The 25,737-nt window shown below is 48.0% G+C and overlaps 1 protein-coding gene across 2 annotated transcripts in view; it reads right to left on the bottom strand.

Annotated features, from left to right (window-relative positions):
- Positions 1 to 25,737, bottom strand: part of INPP5D (inositol polyphosphate-5-phosphatase D) — a 156,104-nt gene that overhangs the window by 113,733 nt on the left and 16,634 nt on the right. For both annotated transcript variants that reach the window (XM_055291011.2, XM_055291012.2), the window contains exon 2: positions 22,412 to 22,475. In XM_055291011.2, the coding sequence (XP_055146986.1) occupies positions 22,412 to 22,475 (64 nt within the window). The remainder of the gene's footprint in view (positions 1 to 22,411; positions 22,476 to 25,737) is intronic.

Here is a 25,737-nt window from a genome sequence, read left to right as displayed (position 1 = left end):
AGGCTAGATGAGATTACTAACAGCATGATCTGTGAGGAGAGGCAAAGCATGTGCTGGGCCTGAGAACCAGCGGGAGGTCACTGGGAACACACCAAGTCAACTAAACCTGTTTACCAGTGTTTGGTTGCTGGCCTCACAAGTTAGGTAACTGGTTGCGTCTGATGAAAATCATAGCTCAATGGCCTACAGCAGTCAGGCAGGTGATGTAAATGAGTGGAACAGGCTGGGAGTGAGGCGACAGGGCGAGGTGGAGATGGTGACACATCAAAGAGAAGTGCCCCCATTGAAAGGAGATGCTTCCACTCTGATATGGTTTGACTGTGTCCCCACCCAAATCTCATCTTGAATTGTAACTCCCACAATTCCCACATGTCGTGGGAGGAACCTGGTGGGAGGTGATTGAATTATGGGGGCTCTGTTCTCGTGATAGTGAATGAGTCTCATGAGATCTGATGGCTTTAAAAATGGGAGTTTGCCTGCACAAGCTCATTCTTCTCTTGTCTGCCACGTGAGATGTGCCTTTCACCTTCTGCCATGATTGTAAGGCCTCCGCAGCCACGTGGAACTGTGAGTCCATTAAACCTCTTTCTTTAGTAAGTTGCCCAGTCTTAGGTATGTCTTTATCAGCTGCGTGAAAACAGACTAATACACACCCCACTCCAGCTACATCACCATGGAATAATCAAGGGTATCAGATCTTCAGATTTTTCAAGGAAAGCTGAAAATCCAGATTATTATGTAGAAATCTCTGAATTTTTAAAAATGCTTGTAACTGTCATAATTTTTAAAAATATGGGTTGGGTGAACAGAACACTAAATCCAACATAGGGGCCACCAGACTGTGATCTTTAATCTGATGTCTATAGGTTTCCATAAAGCATTTTATGGGGTTCATTTGTGATTTTATTGTTGTTGAACGGCACATGGAGAGAGATGGGCCTGGCTGAGGCCACAGCAGTGTCAGTCCAGACACAGGAGTCTGTGCTGTTGGTTCCTCCTCTCATTCACATCAGCAATTCAGATGAGGATCCAGGAGGCAGGCCTTCCAATGTGGGGCTGCCATCCAGCTAGGAGGATGGTACACATGCCAGGTGCCAGAGCCAGGATGAAGCTGATCTCAGTGGTCTGGAGTAACGGGCTGGTGTAGCCATGGGAAGTTTAGGACAAAACAATCTAAAGTTCCAAGTCTAGGCTGGGCACGGTGGCTCACACGTGTAATCCCAGCACTTTGGGAGGCCAAGGTGGGTGAATCACCTGAGGTCAGGAGTTCGAGACCAGCCTGGCCAACATGGCGAAACCTCGCCTCTACTATAAATACAAAAATTAGCCAGACATGGTGGTGCACACTTATAATCCCAGCTACTCCGGAGGCTGAGGCAGAAGAATTGCTTGAACCCGGAGGCAGAGGTTGCAGTGAGCCAAGATCACACCACTGCCCTCCAGCCTGGGTGACAGAGTGAGACTCTTTCTCAAAAAAATTAAATAAATAAATAAATGAATAAATAAATAAATAAAAATAAAATTCCAAATCTAGCTTAGCAGGAGCACATGTGAAAAAGACGATGGCGTTTTAGTCGATGGCAAATACACTGTGAAGCTGGATCGCTGAATGGGCGCCCCCTGGTGCCACTGTCTGTGAGACCGCACTCGTGGAGGGGCGCCCACTCTGCAGGCCTTGGGTTCTGAGACCCCCATCAGGAAGGACAGGCACCAGGTTGAGTGTGTCATGGGAGGGGATCTGGGATGGCCTGGGGTTAAGAGGGGCGTGCGAATGGCTGAAGTAACCCAGAGGGTTTGGCCTGAAGAAAACTCAAGGGACACCTGCCTGGTTTTTCCAACAGTTGAGGCTTCCATGTGTCTCCTGAGGGGAGAATCCAGGAGTGGATGTCATAGGAGGCCGATTTCTGCTCTATTTAAGGAACACATTAAAGAAGACCAGAACTATCTAGAGATACACAGGTCGTGGCCTGAGAGTTTCCTGGTGTCTGGCCCTGACCACACCCCCAGCACCACATCTCACCAAAGAAGAGCCTCGCAGTGGGTTGAGCTGGCTCAGAAGACCCTGTGGCTCACCACCGGCCAAGCTTGCCCGCTCCCATCCACGGCTCACCACCGGCCAAGCTCGCCAGCTCCCAGCCACGGCTCACCACCGGCCAAGCTCGCCAGCTCCCATCCACGGCTCACCACCGGCCAAGCTCGCCAGCTCCCAACCACGGTGCTGGTCCCATTTGGGCACCATTCGGTGAGTGCCCGTCTCCCAGCACTCCTGTCACACTCCTTGTCTTTGACTTGCATCCTCCTGCTGGAGCAGAAACATCCTTGGAAATCAGAAATGAGACAACCAAGGCTGGGTGCGGTGGCTCATCCCTGTGATCCCAGCACTCTGGGAGGCTGAGGCAGGTGGATCACTTGAGGTCAGGAGTTTGAAATCAGCATGGCCAACATGGTGAAACTCTGTATTTTAAATCTACTTAAAATACAAAATTTAGCCAGGCATGGTGGCGCACGCCTGTCATCCCAGCTACTCAGGAGGCTGAGGTGGGAGAATCGCTCGAACCTGGGAGGTGCAGGTTGCAGTGACCGAGATCATGCCACTGCACTCCAGCCTAGGCAACAGAGTGAGACTCTGTCTCAAAAAAAAAAAAAAATGAAATGAGACAACCAAAAGCACCATCCCGCTGATCTGCAGCATTGCACGGCGGGTCCCAGCCAGTACAAAACAGATCAGAACCACTCCCCTGTCCCTAAATGAGTTGCATTGGAAGGAACAGACCGTCTGCCATTATTTGCACGAAACAAGATCATATACCTAGGGAAGCCAAAATAATAAATTCAGAAACTATTAAAACAAATAAGAGAATTCAGACAGATAGTTAAGAGTACCCTACAGAAACTATCACTTGCCTAGATACCCACAAAACCTAATCAGAAAATGTCACGATGGAAAAGGAAGATTCTGTTTGCAAAGGTAATTAAAGCTACATCACACTCTGTAACAGGGCAGGTTTAAGAACTATATGGAGAAAGCAGAAAAAAGATATAAAAGAAAAGCTGAATAAATGGAAAGAGAAACCATGATCTCAAATTGAAGGACTTGATGTTATAAGAACATAAGTTATCTACAAATTAACCTATTAATTACACGTAATTGCACAAAATTCCAAAAGGGATTTTCTAGAGAACTTGACAAGCTGATTTTAAAATTCACCTGGAAAAGAAAATGCATGGCAAGCAAGGACTAATGAGAATAATAAATGGGAACTTAGTCTGCCAGATAAGGAAACACACAAGAAAGCCACAGTGATTAAACCTACGCAGCTGGGACAAGAGTAGATTAATCTATCAGTGGAACAGGAGGAGGCATTTCAAATCAGATTAGGACTATGGGGGAAATTAGCACATGATATAATGGCATTGTGAGCCAATGGGAAAAGGATGGGCTATTTAATACGGTGTTGGCTATCCATTTGGAGGGTAAAGTTATAGTCCCTATTTTATACCAAATATAAAAATAAATAAAGAGCTAAACATAAAAACACATTAAAAATTGTTAGAATAAAATAGTATTTTCCCTAAATAAATAATATTGGGATGGGTGATTCACGAAACTCAGAATCCATAAATGAAAACATTTGACTACCTAACGGTTTTAAACTTCCACATGACAAAGTGCACCATAAACAATGTTTAAAAACATTGCAGGCTGGAGAAAATATTTTCAGTATAACTTACCCCCAAAATTAATATACAAAACATATAAAGGGTTTTTAAAATCAGAAATATTTTTAAAAAGGAAAAAATGGAAAAAGAATATAAATAGGCAATTGACAGGAAAAGAAACACAAATGGTGAACGCATATATGAAAATAGGCTCAGTGTCATTTCTTTTGAGATGGGATCTCGCTCTGCCAGCCAGGCTGGATGGCAGTGGTGTGATCCTTGCTCACTGCAGCCTCAACTTCCTGGGTTCGAGTGATTCTCCTGTTTCAGTTTCCCAAGTAGCTAGGACTATAGGTGTGCACCACCATCACTGGCTAATTAAAAAAAAAATTTTTTTTTAAAATTTTTGTAAAGATAGGGTCTTACTATATTGCCCAGGCTGATCTTGAACTCCTGAGGTCAAGTGATCTTCCTGCCTTAGCCTCCCAAAGTGCTGGGATTACAGGCATGTGCCACCTTGCCCAGCCATTAGTGTCTTTTTCTTTTTTTTGACAGTCTTGCTCTGTTGCCCAGGCTGGAGTGCAGTGGTGTGATCTCTGCTAACTGCAACCTCTGCCTCCTGAGTTCAGGTGATTCTCCTGCCTCAGCCTCCTGAGTAGCTGGGGTTACAGGCATGTGCCATCACACATGGCTAATTTTTGTATTTTTAGTAGAGTTGGCATTTCACCATGTTGGCCAGGCTGGTCTCGAACTCCTGACCTCTGGTGATCTGCCCACCTCTGCCTCCCAAGGTGCTGGGATGATTATAGGCATGAACCACCACGCCCGGGTCATTAGTGTCATTTCTAATGAGAGAAATGCAAAATAAAATATTGCGATCACATATTTCACTCATTGTCTGATGAAAATTACAGGCACTGGTAATGTCCAGAATTGAGATGTGTGAGCATCATGAGGGCCGAGAGACATTGGGTGAGAAGGTCACTTGGAAGAGCAGAGCCCTGGGCAAAGCAATTTGGCCGTATTTTACAATCATACGTGGATTCCTTCAACCCAGTAATAGTTTTTCTTGGAAAAAGCTTGTATGCACAGTCACAAGCAAGCCTTGTTTATTGTAGCACGTCTTTTGTAGTAAGAACAACAAAAAAGAAAATCATCTATGTATCCATCCATTATTGTTCAACTGTTAAAAAGCACAAAGATGTATGAATGAACTTGGATCCATCTCACAGACAGATTGCTAAGGGAAGAAAGCAAATCGCAGAACAGTGTATACAGTATTATCCCATTTACAAAAACAAATATAAATGTATAAAACGTATGAAAACAGTATCTAAGAAACTGTCAACAGTGGGACTAGGGTGGGGGATTTGCAGGCCGTTAGGGTTACCAATAAGAGAAGGGGGTCTCTATTTCCGATGTATTTCGTTTGGTACTGTTTTAATTTTTTTTGACCAAGCTGAGATATAACTTTTAAATGTAAAAAAAAAAATTATTTTAAAAGTTCTATCTCCATTTTGGGAGGCCGAGGTGGGAGGATTGCTTGAGCCCAGGAGTTGTTTTGGTTTTTTTTGAGACAGTTTCAATCTTGTTGCCTAGGCTGGAGTCCAATGGCTTGGCTCACTGCAACCTCTGCCTCCCAGGTTCAAGCGATTCTCCTGCCTCAGCCTCCCAAGTAGCTGGGATTACAGGTGCCCACCACCACCCCCTTTGTATTTTTAGTAGAGATGGGGTTTCACCATGTTGGCCAGGCTGGTCTCCAACTTCTGACCTCAGGTGATCCACCCGCCTCGGTCTCCCAAAGTGCTGGGATTACAGGCATGGGCCACTGCGCCTGGCCAAGCCCAGAAATTTAAGAACAGCCTGGGCAACACAGTGAGACCCTATCTCTAAAATACAAGTTCTATCTCAACACTCTTATATATGTGCAATCTTGTGTATATAATCTATCCCTTAAACAAAAACCGAAAACTATCCTACAACAATATCACCCTGCAACTTTTTTATTAATGTTTGAGATCTTTCCAACTCATCACACACAGCTCTACTTTAATTTTTTAAGCAGCCCCATAGTCTTCCATTGGCTGGACCACAGTGTATTTAAGCAGTTCCCTCTTCATCATGGTTGGGTTGAATGCTAACCTAGGCAACATGAGGCTGTTTGTTAGGATTTTTGTTTTGTTTTGTTTTGTTTTTTTATTATTATACTTTAGGTTTTAGGGTACATGTGCACAATGTGCAGGTTTGTTACATATGTATCCATGTGCCATGTTGTTTTGCTGCACCCATTAACTCGTCATTTAGCATTAGGTATATCTCCTAATGCTGTCCCTCCCCCATCCCCCCCACCCCACAACAGTCCCCAGAATGTGATGTTCCCCTTCCTGTGTCCATGAGTTCTCATTGTTCAATTCTCACCTATGAGTGAGAACATGCGGTGTTTGGTTTTTTGTCCTTGTGATAGTTTACTGAGAATGATGGTTTCCAGTTTCATCCATGTCCCTACAAAGGACATGAACTCATCATTTTTTATGGCTGCATAGTATTCCATGGTGTATATGTGCCACATTTTCTTAATCCAGTCTATCGTTGTTGGACATTTGGGTTGGTTCCAAGTCTTTGCTATTGTGAATAGTGCCTCAATAAACATACGTGTGCATGTGTCTTTATAGCAGCATGATTTATAGTCCTTTGGGTATATACCCAGTAATGGGATGGCTGGGTCAAATGGTATTTCTAGTTCTAGATCCCTGAGGAATCGCCACACTGACTTTCACAATGGTTGAACTAGTTTACAGTCCCACCAACAGTGTAAAAGTGTTCCTATTTCTCCACATCCTCTCCAGCACCTGTTGTTTCCTGACTTTTTAATGATGGCCATTCTAACTGGTGTGAGATGGTATCTCACTGTGGTTTTGATTTGCATTTCTCTGATGGCCAGTGATGATGAGCATTTTTTCATGTGTTTTTTGGATGCATAAATGTCCTCTTTTGAGAAGTGTCTGTTCATGTCCTTTGCCCACTTTTTTGTTTTTTTCTTGTAAATTTGTTTGATTCTTTGACCCCTATTTGAAATAATGCTGCAGTGGGTGTCCTTGTATATATATCTTTGTCCATGTGGCTTGTTGGACAAATTCCTCACTGGACCCAGACATTACAGATGTTGATAGACTTTGGCAATTTGCCCTCCAGAGCATTTGTCGGCATTTGCGCTCCCTCCCATGGTGAGTGAGACTGACTGCCATTCCCCCCACCCACGCATGGTCTTCAAACCCTAATGTGCACCAGGATCACTTGGGGATCTTGTTCAAACGCTGATTCTGAATTCCCAGGTCTGGGGCCTGATTGTCCACATTTCTAACAAGCTCCCAGGCAATGCTGATCTGCTGGCCTGTAGACCAGACTCTGAGCAGCAAGGTTCTACAGCAATGATGCCCAGTGAAAATGTAATGTGAGCCTTATATATAATCTTAAATTTTCTAGCAGCCAGATTTTAGATTTTTTTTTTTTTTTTGTTTTTGTTTTTGTGACGGAGTCTCACTCTATTGCCCAAGCTGGAGTGCAGTGGGGCAATCTCAGCTCACTGCAACCTCCACCTGCCAGGATCAAGCATTTCTCCTGCCTCAGCCTCCGGAGTAGCTGGGACTACAGGCATGCACCACCAGGCCCGGCTAATTTTTGTAATTGTAATAGAGACGGGGTTTCACCATGTTGGCCAGGCTGGTCTCGAACTCCTGACCTCAAGTGATCCTGCCTGCCTTGGCCTCCCAAAGTGCTGGGATTACAGGCATGAGCCACCATGCCCAGCCTAGGAGTATTTAAAGATCAGGATAAAATCAATTTGATTAATGTATTTTATTTAGCCCAATATGTCCAAAATATTAAAATTTCAATGTGCAATAAAATTATCATGAGATACAGAACATTCTTTTTTTTGGGGGGGGAGGGGGCGTATTCTAAGTGCTCTGTGACCCCATGTGGCCTGTGGCTGCAGCACTGGCTAGCACAGCTGTAGGGAATCTCTTGGGCTCTACCAGGGAGGGGACCAGGGCAACATCTGTTTCTCAGACTCCAGGGAGCAGCACAGGGAAAACGGGCCAGGAGGCAGAAGAAGGGTGCTCAGGAGGCATGCATAGCATGTTCTTCTGCCAAGGGAGTGTGGCCTGAAGCCACTACTGGGCAGGTGGCAGGAGAGAGCCAGTGGTGGGACCAGCTCTGGATGTCATCACATTATTATTGACAAATTTTTGCAAATCTTTTCACCCCAAAATTGAGGACTGACCATCTCTAACAAATGCCTCATTGAACATTTGATGTGCTTAACATAAAGTCTTTTTTTTTTTTTTTTTTTTGAGACAGTGTCTCACTCTGTCACCCGGACTGGAGTGTGCAGTGGTGCAATCTCAGCTCACTGCAACCTCAGCCTCCCGAGTTCAAGTGATTCTCATGCCTCAGCCTCCTGAGTAGCTGGGATTACAGGCACTCGCCACCATGCCTGGCTAATTTTTGAATTAGACAGAGACAGAGTTTCACCATGTTGGCCAGGCTGGTCTTGAACTCCTGACCTCAAATGATCTGCCTGCCTCAGCATCCCAAAGTGCTGAAATTACAGGCATGAGCCACCGCACCTGGCCTTACCATAAAGTCTTGAAGACCATTTTTAAGATGTCAAATATATTCCAGACTCTAAAGTTACATTTTAGAGAAACATATTGCCGGGCGTGGTGGCTCACGCCTGTAATCCCAGCACTTTCGGAGGCCGAGATGGGCGGATCACGAGGTCAGGAGATCGAGACCATCCTGGCTAACACGGTGAAACCCCGTCTCTACCAAAAATACAAAAAGTTAGCTGGGCGCGGTGGCGGGCGCCTGTAGTCCCAGCTACTCGGGAGGCTGAGGCAGGAGAATGGCGTGAACCCGGGAGGCGGAGCTTGCAGTGAGCCAAGGTCGCGCCACTGCACTCCAGCCTGGGTGAAAGAGCGAGACTTCGTCTCAAAAAAAAAAAAAAAAAAAAAAAAAAAAAAAAAAAGAGAAACATATTTACGTTGATAGTTTCCCAAGAAGGAAGGCTTATTTCCATGTCAGGGGATTTTACTTCTGTTTTGTATTTTTGATTTGAACTTCCTCACCCTCACTACTGTCCTAAGAGAAAAAGTAGACATTATCAATATTAACCTGCAGTAATCCTTCTCTGTCCAAAAAAAGAAAAGATTAGACAAGAGAGGAATGCAGTGGCCCGTCAGACCGCGTGAAGGAGAACCTGACTTCAAAAAGCCCTCAGGTTGAAGTCTGCTTATTGTTCCGTTTCTCTCAAGACACATTCTTTAATTTCTCTTTCTGTTTCTTCCTGGGTAAGCATTTTTATCTTAGAGTGAAGATTCTTTCAGCCATGCCTTTTTCATCCAGCAGGAATCTACTGAGCCCTGTCAGGGGCAACGTGTCAGGTGGGGCTGAGGAATGAAGATGGCTGGGGGGGTGCTGGGGGCTGGGGCGGGAGCACCCCTGGCTACCTGGGAGCCACTGACAGTGATGGGCCTGGGGCTCCGTGGCCTGTCTCAAGACGGAAGAAGGGATGGGAGATCAAGGGGTAAAGGGATGCTGTTGGGAGCATCCAAGGCCTCCTCCACCTCCCACGTTCAATGTTCGCCTTTGAAATAGCCGTTTCCTTCTGCCACATGCAATTAAGGAAGCTCGTCCCCTCGCTATTTCCATTTCCCCTTTCCTTCTCACCCCAAGCAAAGGTCCTGTATTTACATGCAGCTCCGTTTAAACTTCTCCCCTTCGAGAATTTAACCACACATCTTTTGCCACCGCACACCTGTATAGATGGCATTCACCACTGCACAGGCTCATCAATGCTAAAAACCTGCGCGAATCATTATGTTTCAAAAGCCCTCGTGGTTCCACTGGGCCCAGGAACGCAAGCAATCTCCACTTTCCCCATTGCCCAGAGCCTATGAGGGATATTTTTATCCTAATTACATATCCCTGAGATGCTCTTCTTTCCAGCTTGCTTCTTTTCTTATCGTAAAACTCTTGAGGTACTCTGGGGAAGACAGAAGTGACAGCTGGCAGACAAGCCCAGCGTCCCCAGCCCTGGGAGCAGCATGGAGAGAAGCTGCCTGAGGGGGCAGAGCCTGGGGTGGCTCCCTGATGAGCCTGGCAGCTCGGGCCCCCAGTCACTCCGGCCGCCTGCCTCATCCCAGACCCAGCGCCAACCTCGCAGAGCTGATTATGAAACATTGGCCCTGAACGCCCACATCTTGGGAGGCTTTGCTAATCTTGTAGAATGAATCAGATAATTTCAGAACAGGAAGGCTTGGAGGTCTCCACTCTCCTTCCCTCCTTGGCCTTTCCCACTTTGTTTGTATTGCAAATCTACTCCTTCATTCAATCGTGTAGCAAATGTTTACTGAGCACCTACTCTGTGCCAGGCGTTCTTCTGGTGCTACAGAGACAGTGGAGAGCAAGATGGACAAGGTCTTGGCTCTTGTGAGTCTTACATCCTCGTGGTGGAGACAGATAATAAATGAGTGAGTCAATACATAATCAAGATAGTTGCTGTGGTAGAAAAAATAACGGCCTCCACCTCCCAGGCCCTCCTTATCCCTGGAACCTGCTGCTGTTATGTACCACGGCCTGGGGGAGATAAGGTTGCTCATGTGCTGGCCTCGAGGTTGGGAGAGGAGCCTGAATTATTCAGCTGTTCCCAATCTACATTCAAGAGTCCTCATAAGGGGAAGAGGGAGGCAGAGAATCAGAGCCCTAGAAATGGCATCATGAGAAAGACCTGACGGGCCATTACTGGTTCTGAAGACAAAGGAGTGGGCCATGAGCCAAGGAATGCAGGTGACCTCTAGAAACCAGAAAAGGCAAGAACAGGGATTTCCCCCTGAAGCCTCTGGAAGGAGCTCAGCTCTGCCGACACCTTGACCTGAGCCCAGTGAGAGCTTCTGGACTTCTGGCCTGCACAACTGCAAGATAATAAATTTGTGTTGTTTTAAACCCCTCTGTTTGCTGAAATTTGTTATAGTGGCAATGGAGACAAATCCCTTTGCAGACAGCGATAAGGGCTATGAAGAAAACACAGGAGTGCAATAAGGAGCAGCTACAGGACAGGGCATGATACTAGATGGGAAGACCTAGGAAAAGGCCTTGGAGGAATCCTGTTGGCCAGTCAGCCACATAGTGACCTGGGGGACAGAGTCCCAGGCACAAGGCAGGGCAGGTGCCAAGACCCTGGGGCAGGAAGGTGTTTAGTGTCGTAAGAGTAAGTATCTCCCCAGAGCCTTCGTCAGGGGAGAAAGCAGTTCTATCGATACCCAACCAGCCAGTGGTATCTTTCTTGTAGACTTCCAAGTTACTTTTTTTTTTTTTTTTTTTGAGATGGAGTTTTGCTCTTGTCACCCAGGCCGGAGTGTTGTGGTGCAATCTCGGCTCACTGCAGCCTCTGCCTCCCAGGTTACAGCGATTCTCCTTCCCTCAGCCTCCTGGGTAGCTGGGATTACAGGTGTGCACCACCACGCCTGGCTATTTTTGTATTTTTAGTAGAGATGGGGTTTCACCATGTTGGCCAGGCTGGTCTCAAACTCCTGACCTCAGGTGATCCACCTGCCTTGGCCTCTCAAAGTGGTGGGATTACAGGCGTGAGCCACTGTGTCTGACCCGGAGTGACTTTGAATCTGCTTGTTGGAATGTCTGTTTTCTCTCTTTAAAGGCTGGGACTATGTTCTCATGTTCTGTCCTTGTGTCTGTATGAGGTGCCGAGAACTCTTTTTAGGGTCTTCATAGCATATATTTGTGAGATGTTTGGATTTTGGAAAACACATTTCTCCATTTCAAGATTTCAGACCCTTTTTCCTGCCAGTCATGAGCGGCATAAATATGGTAGGGAGATGGGTCGGGCACCCTGATGGCTACCAGCCTGGCAGGGTCTCTTGACTCAGACAGCCAGGGAGAGCAGAAATGAAAGAACTACTCTTCCATGGTGAATCTCTTTATAAAAATCACTAACTGTTCATGTATGGATTAATTCAATATTTGAGAGAGAAATTTGGATTTTCCTCTCCTGGGGTTGCTCAAAATGAAATACAGTCTGCTAAGAACAGGGCAGACTAAAGCTAACCTCAGAGGTTTTGTGGGCACTGAGTGGTCAATAGAAGCCTCTTCTCAAGCCAGGTCCCGATCCAGGGCCAGTCAGAATTTCCAGGCACTCGTCCTTCTCTCCAAGGCCCCTTTGGACGGCCTTTCATTCAGGGCATGGTGACACATCCTCTTTCCTGTGCCCAAGGGCAGACACTCGGGTGACTGAGACCCTCACCCTTGTTCTCAAGGCCCCCACAGCTCACTGGGAGAGACAGACACCGGGCCGCCTGCCACCCCGCAATGTGAGGATGTGGACGCTGGGCGGGGGGATTGTTTGGAAGCACAGAAAAGGGACTGGGCGCCTCTCAGATGGTTCTTTGGAAGACATGGCTGGGCCATTCATTTCCTCCCACTTGAGGGGAGCTCCTTTCACTGTAGAGGTTTCCTGAGACCCTTCCCCCTCAAGATGTAAAAATCTGGGGTTCAGAGTCTAATCTTGAAAATTCCTTGTCATTGGTCTCCAGACTGAACATCCGATGAAGGAGGGACTTTGAGGGTGGCTGTTGTTCAGTTCCCGATTAATATTCACTGAATAAATGAATGAGCTGTCAGGCATCTCTAAGCTGTCATTCTCACCCTCAAGGAATATAGTCAGGACATACGGCTATAACGCTCACTGGACTTGGCTTAAAAGTAGAGTCATCTTGGGTCTCATTCAGGAAGGATCATGGCTCAAATACTGCAAAGCCCTTAGCTGGTTCCATAGCTGGGTAACCTCCAGTGGTTGGAGAAACAAAGGGCAGTAGCCTTCGTGTGAAGCTTACCCTCCAGCCCAGCGCCCTAGGCTGCAGGGCACAGAGCCACAGCATGGCTCCAATGACATCCCTCTTCTGTCACAAGTTTTATGAAACAGGCAAACAGTGTTATCTCATCTGAGCCTTTGTTTCCTTGAATTTAAAAATGGGAATAGTAATCATAGCAACAACAGTAGTAAACCCTCCCCCAGGATTAAAGAACACGGATGAAGAGCCTAGCTCCTGACAGGGGCTCAACAAAAGGGAACCAGGCCAGAAACGGATGATAAGATAGGCCCCAGGTGGGAGTTGTGGGGCCTTCTGCTGGTCCCTCCCGTGTCCTCGACGCTCTCTCTTGTCACCTGGTGGGACCCCAGCACCCACCCTCACCCTCACCCCGCCTCTGTCTTCCTCAGTTATCCAAAGCAGCAGTGACGTACGCCCAGGGAGCAGGCACAGGACAACCCCTGACCCTTAAGGAATATAGTCAGGACATACGGCTGTAACGCTAACCGTTACAGTTCTCAGAGGGTCCCAAGGCAGACAGGGTCTAGGGGCCCCTACTTGGTGCCTCCGTCCCCCATGACCCTCGCTCCTGGGGCCCGATCCAGGGCCAGTCAGGATTTCCAGGCACTCGTCCTCCTCTCCAAGGCCCCTTTGGACGGTCTTGCTGCCAATCCCAGGACTCCTGAGTTTTTTGTGTCCCAAAGTCACAGCCCTTTCTCCCTCCCCTGTGGCTGGTGTCCCCAGCTCTTGGCCGGTCACAGGCCGGGGCCTCTGCCCGGTGACCCTGAGTTGGTGTTGGCGAGCTGACTGGCCTCTGTTCGTCCTTGCCATTTTAAAACAGTCATCCATGGAGTCACGTGTCAGACATGAGCTGCGTGTTTACATAAACCATCTCTTTTAGTCCTCAAAATCTCCACAGGAGAGAAGTACTGCTGGCCTCCCACTGTTTCTGAGGAGGAAACAGAAGCTTGAGAGAAGAAACTGCTTCCCCAAGGGAACTAGGACATTACACCACCCTGAAGACCCGAGGAAGAGCCTTCTCTGGAAATGCGGCTGCTGGAACTTGTCTCGGGACGTCTCGGGACGTCTCGGGAAGCATCGGCAGCCTCACGTGGACATCAAAAGGCAAGGCCTTTATGACCCAGGAGTGAAAATCCCAGGAAGAGGAGAAAGATGAACGGACAACAGGGCCAGTGAAACACGAAGAGCAGCCAGGCAAGGCAGGCTTGCAACAAAATGAGAACCTCGGCCGGGCGCGGTGGCTCATGCCTGTAATCCCAGCACTTTGGGAGGCTGAGGCGGGCAGATCACAAGGTCAGAAGTTTGAGACCAGCCTGGCCAACATGGTGAAACCCCGTCTCTACTAAAAATACAAAAAATTAGTGGGGGGTGGTGGCGCGCGGCTGTAATCCCAGCTACTTGGGAGGCTGAGGCAGGAGAATCGCTCGAACCCAGGAGGTGGAGGTTGCAGTGAGCCGAGATCTCGCCATTGCACTCCAGCGTGGGGGACAGAGTGAGACTCTGTCTCGAGAAAAAAAAAAAATGAGGAGCTCAATTCAATGCTGAAATGAGAATCCACTTTGGAGGGAGCTACAGCAGAACTGAGTCCAGAAAAGAGAACCCGTCTCGAATGCAGAGGAAGTTGACCAAGGCCTGAAAAGCAAGTCAATAGATAACGGCAGATCCTGTGGAGGACAAATTTAAGATTAATAACTGCAGCAAGGGTGAGATAGATCATAATTTTAAGTGAAATCTGTAGCACTTCCTATCTTCTTAATGGTGGCAGAAGAGTTAATTCATTCAATAAATACGTAGCGAGCACTCACCACATGCTAGGAGTAGTTCTAGTATAGATGATAAATAAGTCAATATAAAAATGTATATTTTAAAATACATCAGGGCCGAGCATGGTGGCTCACACCTGGAATCCCAGCACTTTGGGAGGCTGAGGTGGGTGGATCACAAGGTCAAGATATTGAGACCATCCTGGGCAACATGGTGAAACCCTGTCTCTACCAAAAATACAAAAATTAGCTGGGTGTGGTGGCGTGTGCCTGTAGTCCCAGCTACTCAGGAGGCTGAGGCAGAAGAATCACTTCAACCCGGGAGGCAGGTGTTGCAGTTAGCCGAGATTGTGCCACTGCACTCCAGCCTGGTGACAGAGTGAGACTCCATCTCAAATAAATAAATAAATATAAAATCAGATAGTCACAAGTGTCACAAAGAAAAGAAAGGAGGGTAAGCGGTTAAAGAGCAACAAGTGAAGGATGGGGTAACTATTTTTCTGGGGTGATCAAGTGATGCCGCTCAGAAAGACTTTCTTCTATTTGGCAAACCCGAAGTGGCCTCTTGCAAATCTGACAGACACAATTAGACCCGGAACCTGATCTCGAAGGGCAAAGTCAAGATGAGAAGTGAAACCATTCTGCAATAAGCAAGAAATCATGCCTGCCCAGCGCATAGACATTGTTAAAATACTGATTGATTTTTGTTCTTTTTCTAGTTAGGGTTGGAGAAAGAGATGTTGAGCCCAAGGATGTCTGACAGGAACATAAGTCATTAGGAATGTCTGGGACAGGGCTGGAGCAGGTCCCAGAAACACGACACAGGCTAAGGAGAAGGAAGACCCAGGGACTGTGTTGTCAGACCGTGGCTCATGGGCATTTGGTGCAGTGAAACTCGATATTCAATTTGAAATTTTCACTTTTCTGCTTTGAAATTCCCCTAGGATAGTTTAAACCTTTGTAAGTTAGGACACTTTTAGCTGTTAGAAAACCCTAACTCAACTAACTTGAGCAAAAAGGAATTAATTAACTCACAAAACAGAAAATCTAGAGGCAAGGCAGATCCCAGGTTGCCTCATTCTGTTAAGCAAATTCAAGGGCATCATCCAGGACCCAGGTTCACTTCTCCTTTCCGTGTGTTGGCCTCACTCTCCAGCTACCTCTCCTCATGGTTACAAGGCAGCAGCAGAGACCCAGCTATCACATCCTATGGCAGCTTCCAAAGGTAGGAAAGAGGCTATCTTGGCCGGGTGCAGTGGCTCACACCTGTAATCCCAGCACTTTGGGAGGCCAAGGCGAGCAGATTACCTGAGGTCAGGAGTTCGAGACCAGCCTGGCCAACATAGTGAAGCCCCATCTCTTCTAAAAATACAAAAATTAGCCCGGCATGGTGGCAGGTGCCTGTAATCCCAGCTACTCGGGAGGCTGAGGCAGGAGAATCACTTGAACCCAGGAGGTGGAGGTTGTGGTGAGCCGAGACCATGCCATTGCACTCCACCCTGGGCAACAAGAGCGAAACTCTGTCTCAAAAAGAAAAGAAAGAAAGAAAGAGGCTATCTTATCCCTATGTCTGTTTTTAAGACAAATAGACCTTTACTAGAAGCCCACAAAGCCCTTCTCTTCACATCTCATTGGTTACACTTGCATCCCATTCCCCAGTCTAAACTTATCAGCTACATGGTGCACGTTGATGTGAGTTCTAGACTGCTTTGGGTAACAAAGACAGGAAACAGACCCACGATCTGGGGCAAGGTGAACCAGAAGGCTCTGGAACATGGAGAAACAAGGACAAAATGGCCAGTGGGGATGGGGAGAAAATAAAGACAGTCATTTGGAGGTAGAGATGACAAATGGTATGGATACTATTTCCAGAATTCTCTGACAGACTGGGGAAGGGATTAGGGATCTTGCAGCCACACAAGAGGGAGGGGCTGCTCAGTCACAAGGGCATGTGTACCCCAGGAGGCTAGAAAACGAGGGGAGGCTTGGCTTTCTCAGGGGATTAGAAGAAAGATGCCAGAAGAGCTGGAATAAAAACTTACTCAAAGACCTAACAGAAGAAAGGTCTTTTGTGTCAAAGAACAGAGTTTGCAAAGTGAGCAAGCTGAACACATTGCAGGCACTATCAATGAAAGGAAAATGACAACACTGGAAAAGAATTCCCACCGGCTTCAAAGTAGAAAAAAAGAAAAAAATGGGTCCCCTCTATAGGAACCAGCACAAGTTTGGCCTTGGATTTTGTACTCGGAACTATTCATAACGCTACATTCTTTTTTTTTAATTTGAGACAGTCTTACTCTGTCACCCAGCTGGAGTGCAGTGGTGAGACCTCAGCTCACTGCAGCCTCGGCCTCTCAGGTTCAAGCAATCCTTCCACCTCAGCCTCTGGAGTAGCTGTGACTGCAGGCATGTGCCACCACGCCCGGCTAAATTTTGCATTTTTAGTAGAGACGGGGTTTCACTATGTTGCCCAGGCTAGTCCCAAACTCCTGACCTCAGGTGATCCGCCTGCCTCAGCCTCCCAAAGTGCTGGGATTACAGGCGTGAGCCACTGCACCTGGCCCGTAACACTACATTCTTGAAGGCAGTGCTGTACCTCGTATAGGATTTTGAGCGAACAGTTGGTTCCAAGAATTTTATATCTATCAAATTACTCTTGAATGTGTAGACAACTAAAGATGTTTTGAGATATTCGGAGGCTTAGAAAATAGATCTGTCCATATTCTGCAGTAGACAGAAAAACCAATTCAAAATGCAGATTTCTAGAAGGTGAGTGTCAGAGCATAAAGGAACCCCTCCACCAGCATGGACCCCCTTGGGGCCCACTGTCCTTGGCGTGGCTGTGGAGCCCACACAGGGCAGCCCTGGCCATGCTAGGCTTCTGTGCCCTGAACCTTTTCTGCGCCCCTTGTTGTGCAACTTCAGGAAGTGTGTTAGAGCCACATCCTTTGCCCGGCGGCTCAGACGGAATCTTTACTTCACTCAGTGACCACTCAGAACAATAACAGCTGCCACTCGCTTCCTGAGCTTAATAACAATGGCTCAACCGTTCACCTCCCGGATGCTTGTGACGGAACAACTTTTAGAAAGTTGTTTTGTTTTCCCTCCCCAAAAGCCATGCCGCCCGGAGATACGTGACAGCCACCGTCAGGGACCAGGGACTTGAGTCACAAGTGTCTCTTCTTTAGAACTCACCGGAATGGCTCAGGCCACTGGATTTTTTCTTCCAGATCGGGAAAGAATAATGAAAGGGTCTATGAGATAGATATTTTCTAACCCTTCATCTAAACTTGCATTAAAACCTGGGAGTGTGGCTGGGCGTGGTGGCTCACGCCTGTAATCCCAACACTTTGGGAGGCTGAGGCGGGTGGATCACTTGAGCCCAGGCTTTTGAGACCAGCCCGGGCAACATAGTGAAACCCTATCTCTACAGAAAAATACAAAATTTAGCTGGGCATAGTGGTGCACACCTGTAATCTCAGCTACTCAGGAGGCTGAGGTGGGAGAATTGCTTGAGCCTGGGAGCAGAGGTTGCAGTGAGCCGAGATCGCGCCACTGCACTCCAGCCTGGTCTACAGAACAAGACCCTGTCTCAAAAACAAAACAAAACAAAACAGAAAAACACCTGGGGGTGCTCCCATCTTGACTGAAACAATCAATATCCTAGATACAATCTCAACCTCAAGAAAAGACAGGAAGTTCACAGAGAACATTGATGTGATAGGGGATTATGGGTAGTTCTAATTTTCTGCTTTATTCCTCTTGGTGGGAAGGATGTTGGAAAAGGCGCAAGGGCCGAAAGGTTGTAGGGTGGAGCCGAAGGGCCTCTTTTGCTTCAACTGTGGCCCTAGATTTGAGACAGCCATTTATGCGACACGTCTGAGGCCGCTCCAGGTCTCCCTGGCCACCCCGGAGCTGGCCCATGAGGGCGGCTGGCAGGGCCTCAGACTCTTCCTGACTCTCCCAGAGAGGGGCCATTTCAAAGGCAGCAGCAGCCTCCCAGCTCAGTCTGCAGCGAGCAGCTCAAGACGGGCTTCTCTTAGGGGAGAGTCACTTCCCTTTCCAAGTCAAGCAAGGAGTTTTGGCTTTACAAGAAACCCGCTCTCTTGGTGTGGGACAGTCAGGCCTGCGGGGCTGAGCCATCCTGCCTTCGTCTGGCCTCACACAGGACTCAGAGCACTGCCCCAACCCTCCCCCAACCAGGACAAGCAGCGCAAGCTGAGTCCAGAAGGTTCTCAGGGTTTGAGTGGCACAGCAGCTGTTGAACAACTGCTTAACAGTTCCAGAGCCTACTCAGGTCCCTGAAGACATGAAGCCCACAGCCCAAAGAGCAGAGCCGAGGGGGACGGAGTTCCAAAATTTACCCCTCCTTCCCCACAACTCCCAGCACTGCCTAGAATCCTCTAAAGCACCTCCAGCTCCCTGCTGTCTCCACCCTTCTCCCCAGCAGCTTCCTTGTGCTGGGAGGTATGTGTGTGATCTCTACTTTCCAGCAGTTTCTTGGCAGTCCTTGCCCAAGGCCACATCACTGACCAAATTGGACTTGAACCCAGATCCCAGCCAGGAATGGAGTCTGCTTTCATTCTAGGGGCACCTCACTGATTTACCACAAGGGACAGATGCCACCTGGGATCAAATATTATCTTACAACCGTGTGAAGGACAAGAGGCCAAGCTCTCTGAGAGGCCACATTGCCCTGTCTCCCTGTCCCTCTGGGCAGAGTCCTGGGCTCATCCTTCCCCAGGGGACTCCAGCCAGGCTTGGAAACACCTTCTGGGCTGGAAGGAAGAAAGCTTAGCCGGAGAGGCCGGGAGGCCTGGCTGTGAGTTCCAACTTCCGCAGTTCTCAGCAACACTCATATTTAGAACGAGGGGGTTGGATGAAATTACAGTTTGCATCCTGCCCTCCCATCTCGGATTTTTTTTAAGTCTGTGAAAGATGGAGTGAGAGAAAAGAGTCCCCCAGGTGAGGTGGCTCCTCTCCCTGATTGATACGGGGCTGTCATGGGCTACGACACGTGGGCCAACTCCATGAAGTTGGTCTGCAAAGAATGAAGATGAGATCTTTGGTGTTGACAAGAGAACAGAAGTCCCCGGGAAAAGAGCCAAAGTTACTAAACTAAGAAACAATGAAAGCCTTTCGGTGCTTCACTTGGCAAAGTTTCAGGCCAGATTCTTATTTTGGGGAGCCTCGTATTCTGGTGGCACTGAACAGGCTCAGGTGTCAGGAATGAGTTATTTAGAAACTGTGGCTAAGCTCAGAAAAGACTGTGAGGTTTTGCCTCAACATGAAAAGAGGAACTTGAGTTAAAATAGGCAGAGATCAATAACTGCTAAAGCTTCCCCGAAGGGCTCTGAGTCTGCTTAATTGGGCGTGAGTGTGCACTTGGTCCTCAGTAGACATCTGCTGTCATTTAGTCTTGGAGGTAGATTCTCACAGGTGAGTCCACCTAGGAGAATCCTATGAGAATTCCCCTTTAATTCACCTTGAAGGGAAACCTCTTCAGACCACCTAGGTCCACAGCTCCCTGTACCATGTCAGCTACTGAGGAGGTCACGGATCTAGTGCCGGGGTCAGGAGCAGATATGTCCAGCAGGGCCACCCATCTTCTATGAAAGCTGCCCGCCCACTGCCCTGGCTGAGCGGAGACCTTAAGGAGCCACGCTGCCCCCACGACTCTGTCCCCATCTCCGAGAGGCAGAGGGGGGCACCTGCTCCAAGATAGCCGATTCATACACAGACTGGCAGCCCCTGAGTGGCTCATGCGGAGAAAGCCATGGAGGCTGAGCCATCAGACTCCCTTTTAGGACTGGGGACTGAGAAGGAAGGCTGCTGGCTGGGAAGAGCGGCCCCACAGAGAAAAGCTGATCCACGGGAGAAGCCACGTGCAGACCCCATGCTCTTCTGGTTCCAAGGCCCTAGGGCGGCCTTCTCCTTCCTAGCTCTGCACATCTCCACAAAGGCCGCCCACCCCTTACCCCTTACAGAGTCAGCCAAGGTGAGTTTCTTTTCCCCGCACCCCACCCCGCGCTGTAGCCTGACGAGGCCCCGGATTTCATCAGCAGTTCCCAGGGTCACAAGATGTCACAGTAGCAAGAACGTGATGGTGACAGAGAGGGGCAAACCGGAGATGCAGTCTACACATTTACAGGCGGCGGGTGCCAACTCTACTAGAAGCCACAGAGTCATGTCTTTTCCAGTCATACGTAAAGTTTTCTTCACTTTGAAGGAAGAGAAGAAACCACAAAGGGAAAAAAGATCAAAAGCATCGACCAACTTTTAACTTAAGAGAGTTTGCCGACTCCTCTCAGCAAAACACCTATCACAGATGCCAACTCTGCCAGAACAGCTCATGCCCTCCTAGACTTGGAAAAAATGGTAGAGGTCATTGAGGCCAACTGCCTGCCCCAGACAGGGCTCGCCTCTGCCGGTCACATCCCACACATGGTGAAGAGCCCATGTCAGAGGCAGACATTCCCACGGCAAATAGCTGCCAAGTGCTGGAAAGGACGTTCTTGTACTAGGTGTGCCAACATCTGCTCCTGGTGACTGCTAAGAACCAGGCCAAACCTGCGGTGCCCTAGGCCAGTGGAAAGCCTTCCAGCAGATGTGCATTAGAGGCTGCAGTGGACGCGGCAGCAGGAGGATGAGGCAGCCAGCAGCAAGGCCAGCCTAACTACGTGGGGAGTGGTTCTGCTTGAGCCTAAACTGGCATCTCCTAAGGAGGCCTTGCAGCAAACAGCCCCTGGACCGGGCTGCATCACACATGCCCCTTGGGTCTCTCTCAACCACATCGCTCCTCGAAGCAATTCCTTCCATCCTCATAAGCTGTCTTCCTGAGGGGCGTTCTGCTCACCACGCTCTCCCTCTTGACAACTTCTGGAGGAGTTTTGCCCCCAGGGACTTGCCTGTGGTCTCCCCACACCTTGAGTCCAGCTCCCTGTCTACTACTACATCCTAGTTCTGCACAAAATGAATCATTCCCTTCAAGCTTTGAAACTGAAGAGTGTACCCTGCCTCTCCCCTCCCACTTCCACTTTCTTTTCAACCAAACTCCTCCAACGCCGCCATTGCTCTTCCACGACATGATGTCCAAACATTTGTCGACCCCGGCTACTCTGCTCGGGACGTGGATGCTCTGAGTTGTCACATTTTGTGGCAAAACAAAGCCTTTAGTAAACCGTGCTTCGGGTGGCCTTCCCGGGCTTGGGTGGGTGCAGCTGATTTTTCTTTTTAAATTTAACTGCAGCCAGGCGGGGTGGCTCATGCCTGTAATCCCAGAACTTTGGGAGGCCAAGGTGGGCAGATCATTCAAGGTCAGGAGTTTAAGACCAGCCTGGCCAACATGGAGAAAACCCATCTCTACCAAAAATACAAAAATCAGCTGGGCGTGGTGGCGGGCGCCTGTAATCCCAGCTACTCGGGAGGCTGAGGCAGGGGAATCACTTGAACCCGGGAGGTGGAGGTTGCAGGAAGCCGAGATTGCGCCACTGCACTCCAGCCTGGGCGACAAGAGTGAAACTCTGCCTCAAAAAAAAAAAGAGAAAAAAAGAAAAAAATGAACTGCAAGTTTTGCACATTTTGACTTTGCTTGGTGAGATCAGATGCCATGAGCACCAGCGTTGCACAGAACAGAGTTCTACAAATGGAAAGGCACTGTTTTGTGCTAGTCTCACAGCCCCTCAGAAAACACGGTCTGTTCTCCTGTAAGTTCACCTCCCTTCTCTCCCTCCTGAGCCACTTCCTCTCTCTCCTTTGAGAGACTGAAGACAACAGTCGGCCAAGCCACAGCCCGTCCTTTCCCTTCATCTCTGGGCAGTCTGCTTCACCTTCGTTTCCTCTTCATACCCATGGACCACAAATAGCCCGTGGCATGCAACTCCGTCATGTCACAGAGCAGGTCACTTGGAGGGCCACAGTTTACCAGCAAAGCCACCCCACGGACGCCTGGGAGGAAGCCGGGCTCAGCCTGGCTATCGTCCGGCTACCTGCGCATGCGCTTTCTTCCTCATCGTTTACACCCTTTCTCTGCCAGTATCGGCTGAAGTCAGGTTCAGATTTCTAGGTTTATAAAGGACTCACCTGAACAGTGAATTTATCATCTTCATTGGGCAGAATTCTGTAAGTGTAAACGCAATTCCGATACCTGAAATAGATCAAAGACTTTATTAGAACCCATGCAGGAAAACCCGGTTTCCTCTTAACTGAAAAGACAAGACTTCCTGACACAGCTTGAGGAATCTGGACACAAAGTCTCTGAATTTCGGAGCTGACCGTTCTCTAAGATGGAGGTGAGCCCTGACGTCCAGCAATCGTGGGCTGAGGCCCTCTTATTCCCCCACTTCTTCTGCACTCAGAGAGCACCAGGAAAAGGTGTGGGGGGCAGTCATTTAGGTGGGGACCTGGCAGCTACAGGGTCTGATCTAAAGGAGTCTGCCACGTGGAGGGGCTTTCTTAACCTCTCGGCTGCCAAGAAGGTAGAGCAAAAGGGGGTGTTTGCAGGCCGGGCACAATGGCTCACGCCTGTAATCACAGCACTTTGGGAGGCTGAGACCGATAGATCACAAGGTCAAGAGATTGAGACCATCCTGGCCAACATGGTGAAATCCCATCTCTACTAAAAATACGAAAATTAGCTGAGCGTGGTGGCGCGCCTGTAGTCCCAGCTACTCCGGAGGCTGAGGCAGGAGAATTGCTTGAACCTGGGAGGCGGAGTTTGCAGTGAGCCGAGAACGTGCCACTGCACTCCAGCCTGGCGACAGAGCGAGACTCCATCTCAAAAACAAACAAACAAACAAACAAACAACAAAAAAGAGGGGGTGTTTGAAGAAGAAACACGACTCCAGCAGGCCCGAGCAGAGTGGCCTGTGGTGAATGGGAAGCCAGGCACAGCTGCAGAGGGGCCACCCGGCCGGGGCAGGGATCACTCAGCACCTCGTTCTCGCTGAGCTCCCCGCCACCCCCAAATGGCTTCATCCTCTTGGACACTACGCCCCTTGGATTATCTCCCAGGGGGTGGCCACCAGCCCTGCCAAGACCTGGATTTGCCCCAATAGCTGGAGAGCAAGTCTTGGGGTTGTTTCTAACAAGAAAGTCCGAGGAATCCCAGATTCTCTTCTCTTTCTAGAAGCTCTACTTCCTTTGGCACAGTCATCCCTAATGTGAGGAGGAGAGGGTACTTTTTACTTTCCTAAAACCTCTGAGAGGAAAAGGGAGCTGTCAAGTGCTAGCACCTTGGGAGAGGGGCACACTGGGGTGGTCCTCAGCCTGCTGAAACCCTGGCAGCAGCTAACACCCATGGAATCCATCGGCTGCTGAGGCCAGCAGGCTGTCAGGAGATTGGGGGAAAGCTCTTTGGATCTTAGGCTCTTACTTACAGCTGCTGGTCTGTTCCCACCCACGGTAATCTTGCCTCATTTTGCTACTTAAGATTCTCGTGAGCCTGGAAGGCTCACCTGGCCCGTAGAGCACTGTAGACAGGACCAGCCTCTGTAATTAAGCCAGTGCCTCAGTGTAGAAGCTCCACACACTCAACCTCTCAGGTACAGGCACTCCACTGAGCATTTACGTATGTTATTGATGTTATTGTTTAACTAGTTTTTTTTTTTTTTTTTGAGACAGAGTCTCACTCTGTCACTCAGGCTGGAGTGCAGTGGCACGATCTTGGCTCACTGCAACCTCTGCCTCCTAGGTTCAAGCAATTCTCCTGCCTCAGCCTCTCAAGTAACTGGGATTACAAGCTCCTGCATCACACTTGGCTAATTTTGTATTTTAGTAGAGATGGGGTTTCTTTTTCTTTTTTTTTTTTTTTTTTGAGACGGTGTTTTGCTCTTGTTGCCCAGGCTGGAGTGCAATGGCACGCAATCTTGGTTCACCGCAAACTCTGCCTCCCGGGTTCAAGCAATTCTCCTGCCTCAGCCTCCCAAGTAGCTGGGATTACAGGCATGTGCCACCACACCCAGCTAATTTTGTATTTTTAGTAGAGATGGGATTTCTCCATACTGGTCAGGCTGGTCTCGACTCCTGACCTCAGGTGATCCATCCACCTCGGCCTTCCAAAGTGCTGGGATTACAGGCATGAGCCACTGCACCTGACCCTGTTTAACTAGATTTTTAAAAATATATACTAACTTTAAAAAATGAAAACCATACAGAAAGATATAAAATAAAAAATAAACATCTCCTTCCCCACTCCCATTGGCCCCTCTTCTTAGATTTCCTATTCCTGTTTGTAACTAAGTTCAGAAATTTTAAACATACCCACAAGATTATATATGCATGTCTTTTTAGATGCCAATAATATCATACTATATATACTGTTTTCTGAAATTTGTTTTTTTTCACCAAAAAAGATCATAGAGGTCTTCTCAAGCCAAGTGAGAGATGGTTTATTACTATTTTCATCATGTCTCACCATGTGCTGTACATGTGTTGACATTTATTAGTGATTGTAGATAAATCACTAGAAGGTGACAGCTGGCTAAATGACCTAGAGATTTGCTATTTTGATAGAGACTACCAACTGTCTTCCAATGAAGTTGTGGCCTTTTTTTTCTCCTACTAACCGGATATGAATGTGTCTATTTCCCCACACCCTGCCAACTGGCTGTTATCAGACCTTTTAATCTTTGCAAATCTGAGAGGTGAGAATGATAACTTGCTTTAATTTGCCTTTCTTTATGAGAAAAGTCCTTCAGCATGTTCTCATGTTTAGTTATCTGTATTTCTTTTTCTGTGAATTCTCTTTTGTGTCTTTGACTCGCTTATTTTGGTATCATTTTTTGCTTAGTTATGAATAAGACTCTGATATATGCTACAATATATTTTGGAGTTATTTTTAACAGGTTTTTTTTTAAAGCTGTGTAGATGTTTTACAATTTTATGTGGCTAATTTTACAATATTTTATTTTATGGCTTTTGCATCATGGGTACTTAAAAAGAATTTTGAGTAATTTCACTTCCACATGTCTCTTCACTTCACATAGAAAAGGTGATTTTTCTCTCTTTCTCCCATAGCTTTAGTCCCCATCCTTCTGCTCCCCGTCCTAACTCCAGAGCCTGAACTGATACAATTGTCTTGCATCAGAGACAGCAAGGATGAATCTCTAGTCCAGTGACACTACATCTCCCAGGGACACCTCTGGGACACAGAGAACCACTGGCCTCAATCCCCTTTGCAGAGCCTGCCAGACAAATGTGGAGATAGCTCAACTCTGCTATGCTCTTATTTTTCAACGCTGTCTTCCCTTGGCACTTCCTCCTGTAGGTATGCAAATGAGGTGAGGGGTGACAACAGCCTCTTATTTGGCTGAGGGCCGCTGACTTGTGGAAGAGCTCCAGCCAGCCCAAACATCAGCCTGTAGACAGAGAGGAAGAACATCAGCCAGTAGACAGAGAGAAAGAACATA

Source organism: Symphalangus syndactylus, chromosome 8 (genome assembly GCF_028878055.3).
Source record: "Symphalangus syndactylus isolate Jambi chromosome 8, NHGRI_mSymSyn1-v2.1_pri, whole genome shotgun sequence".
Lineage (NCBI taxonomy): Eukaryota > Metazoa > Chordata > Mammalia > Primates > Hylobatidae > Symphalangus > Symphalangus syndactylus.
This window is presented reverse-complemented; position numbering and strand designations above follow the sequence as displayed.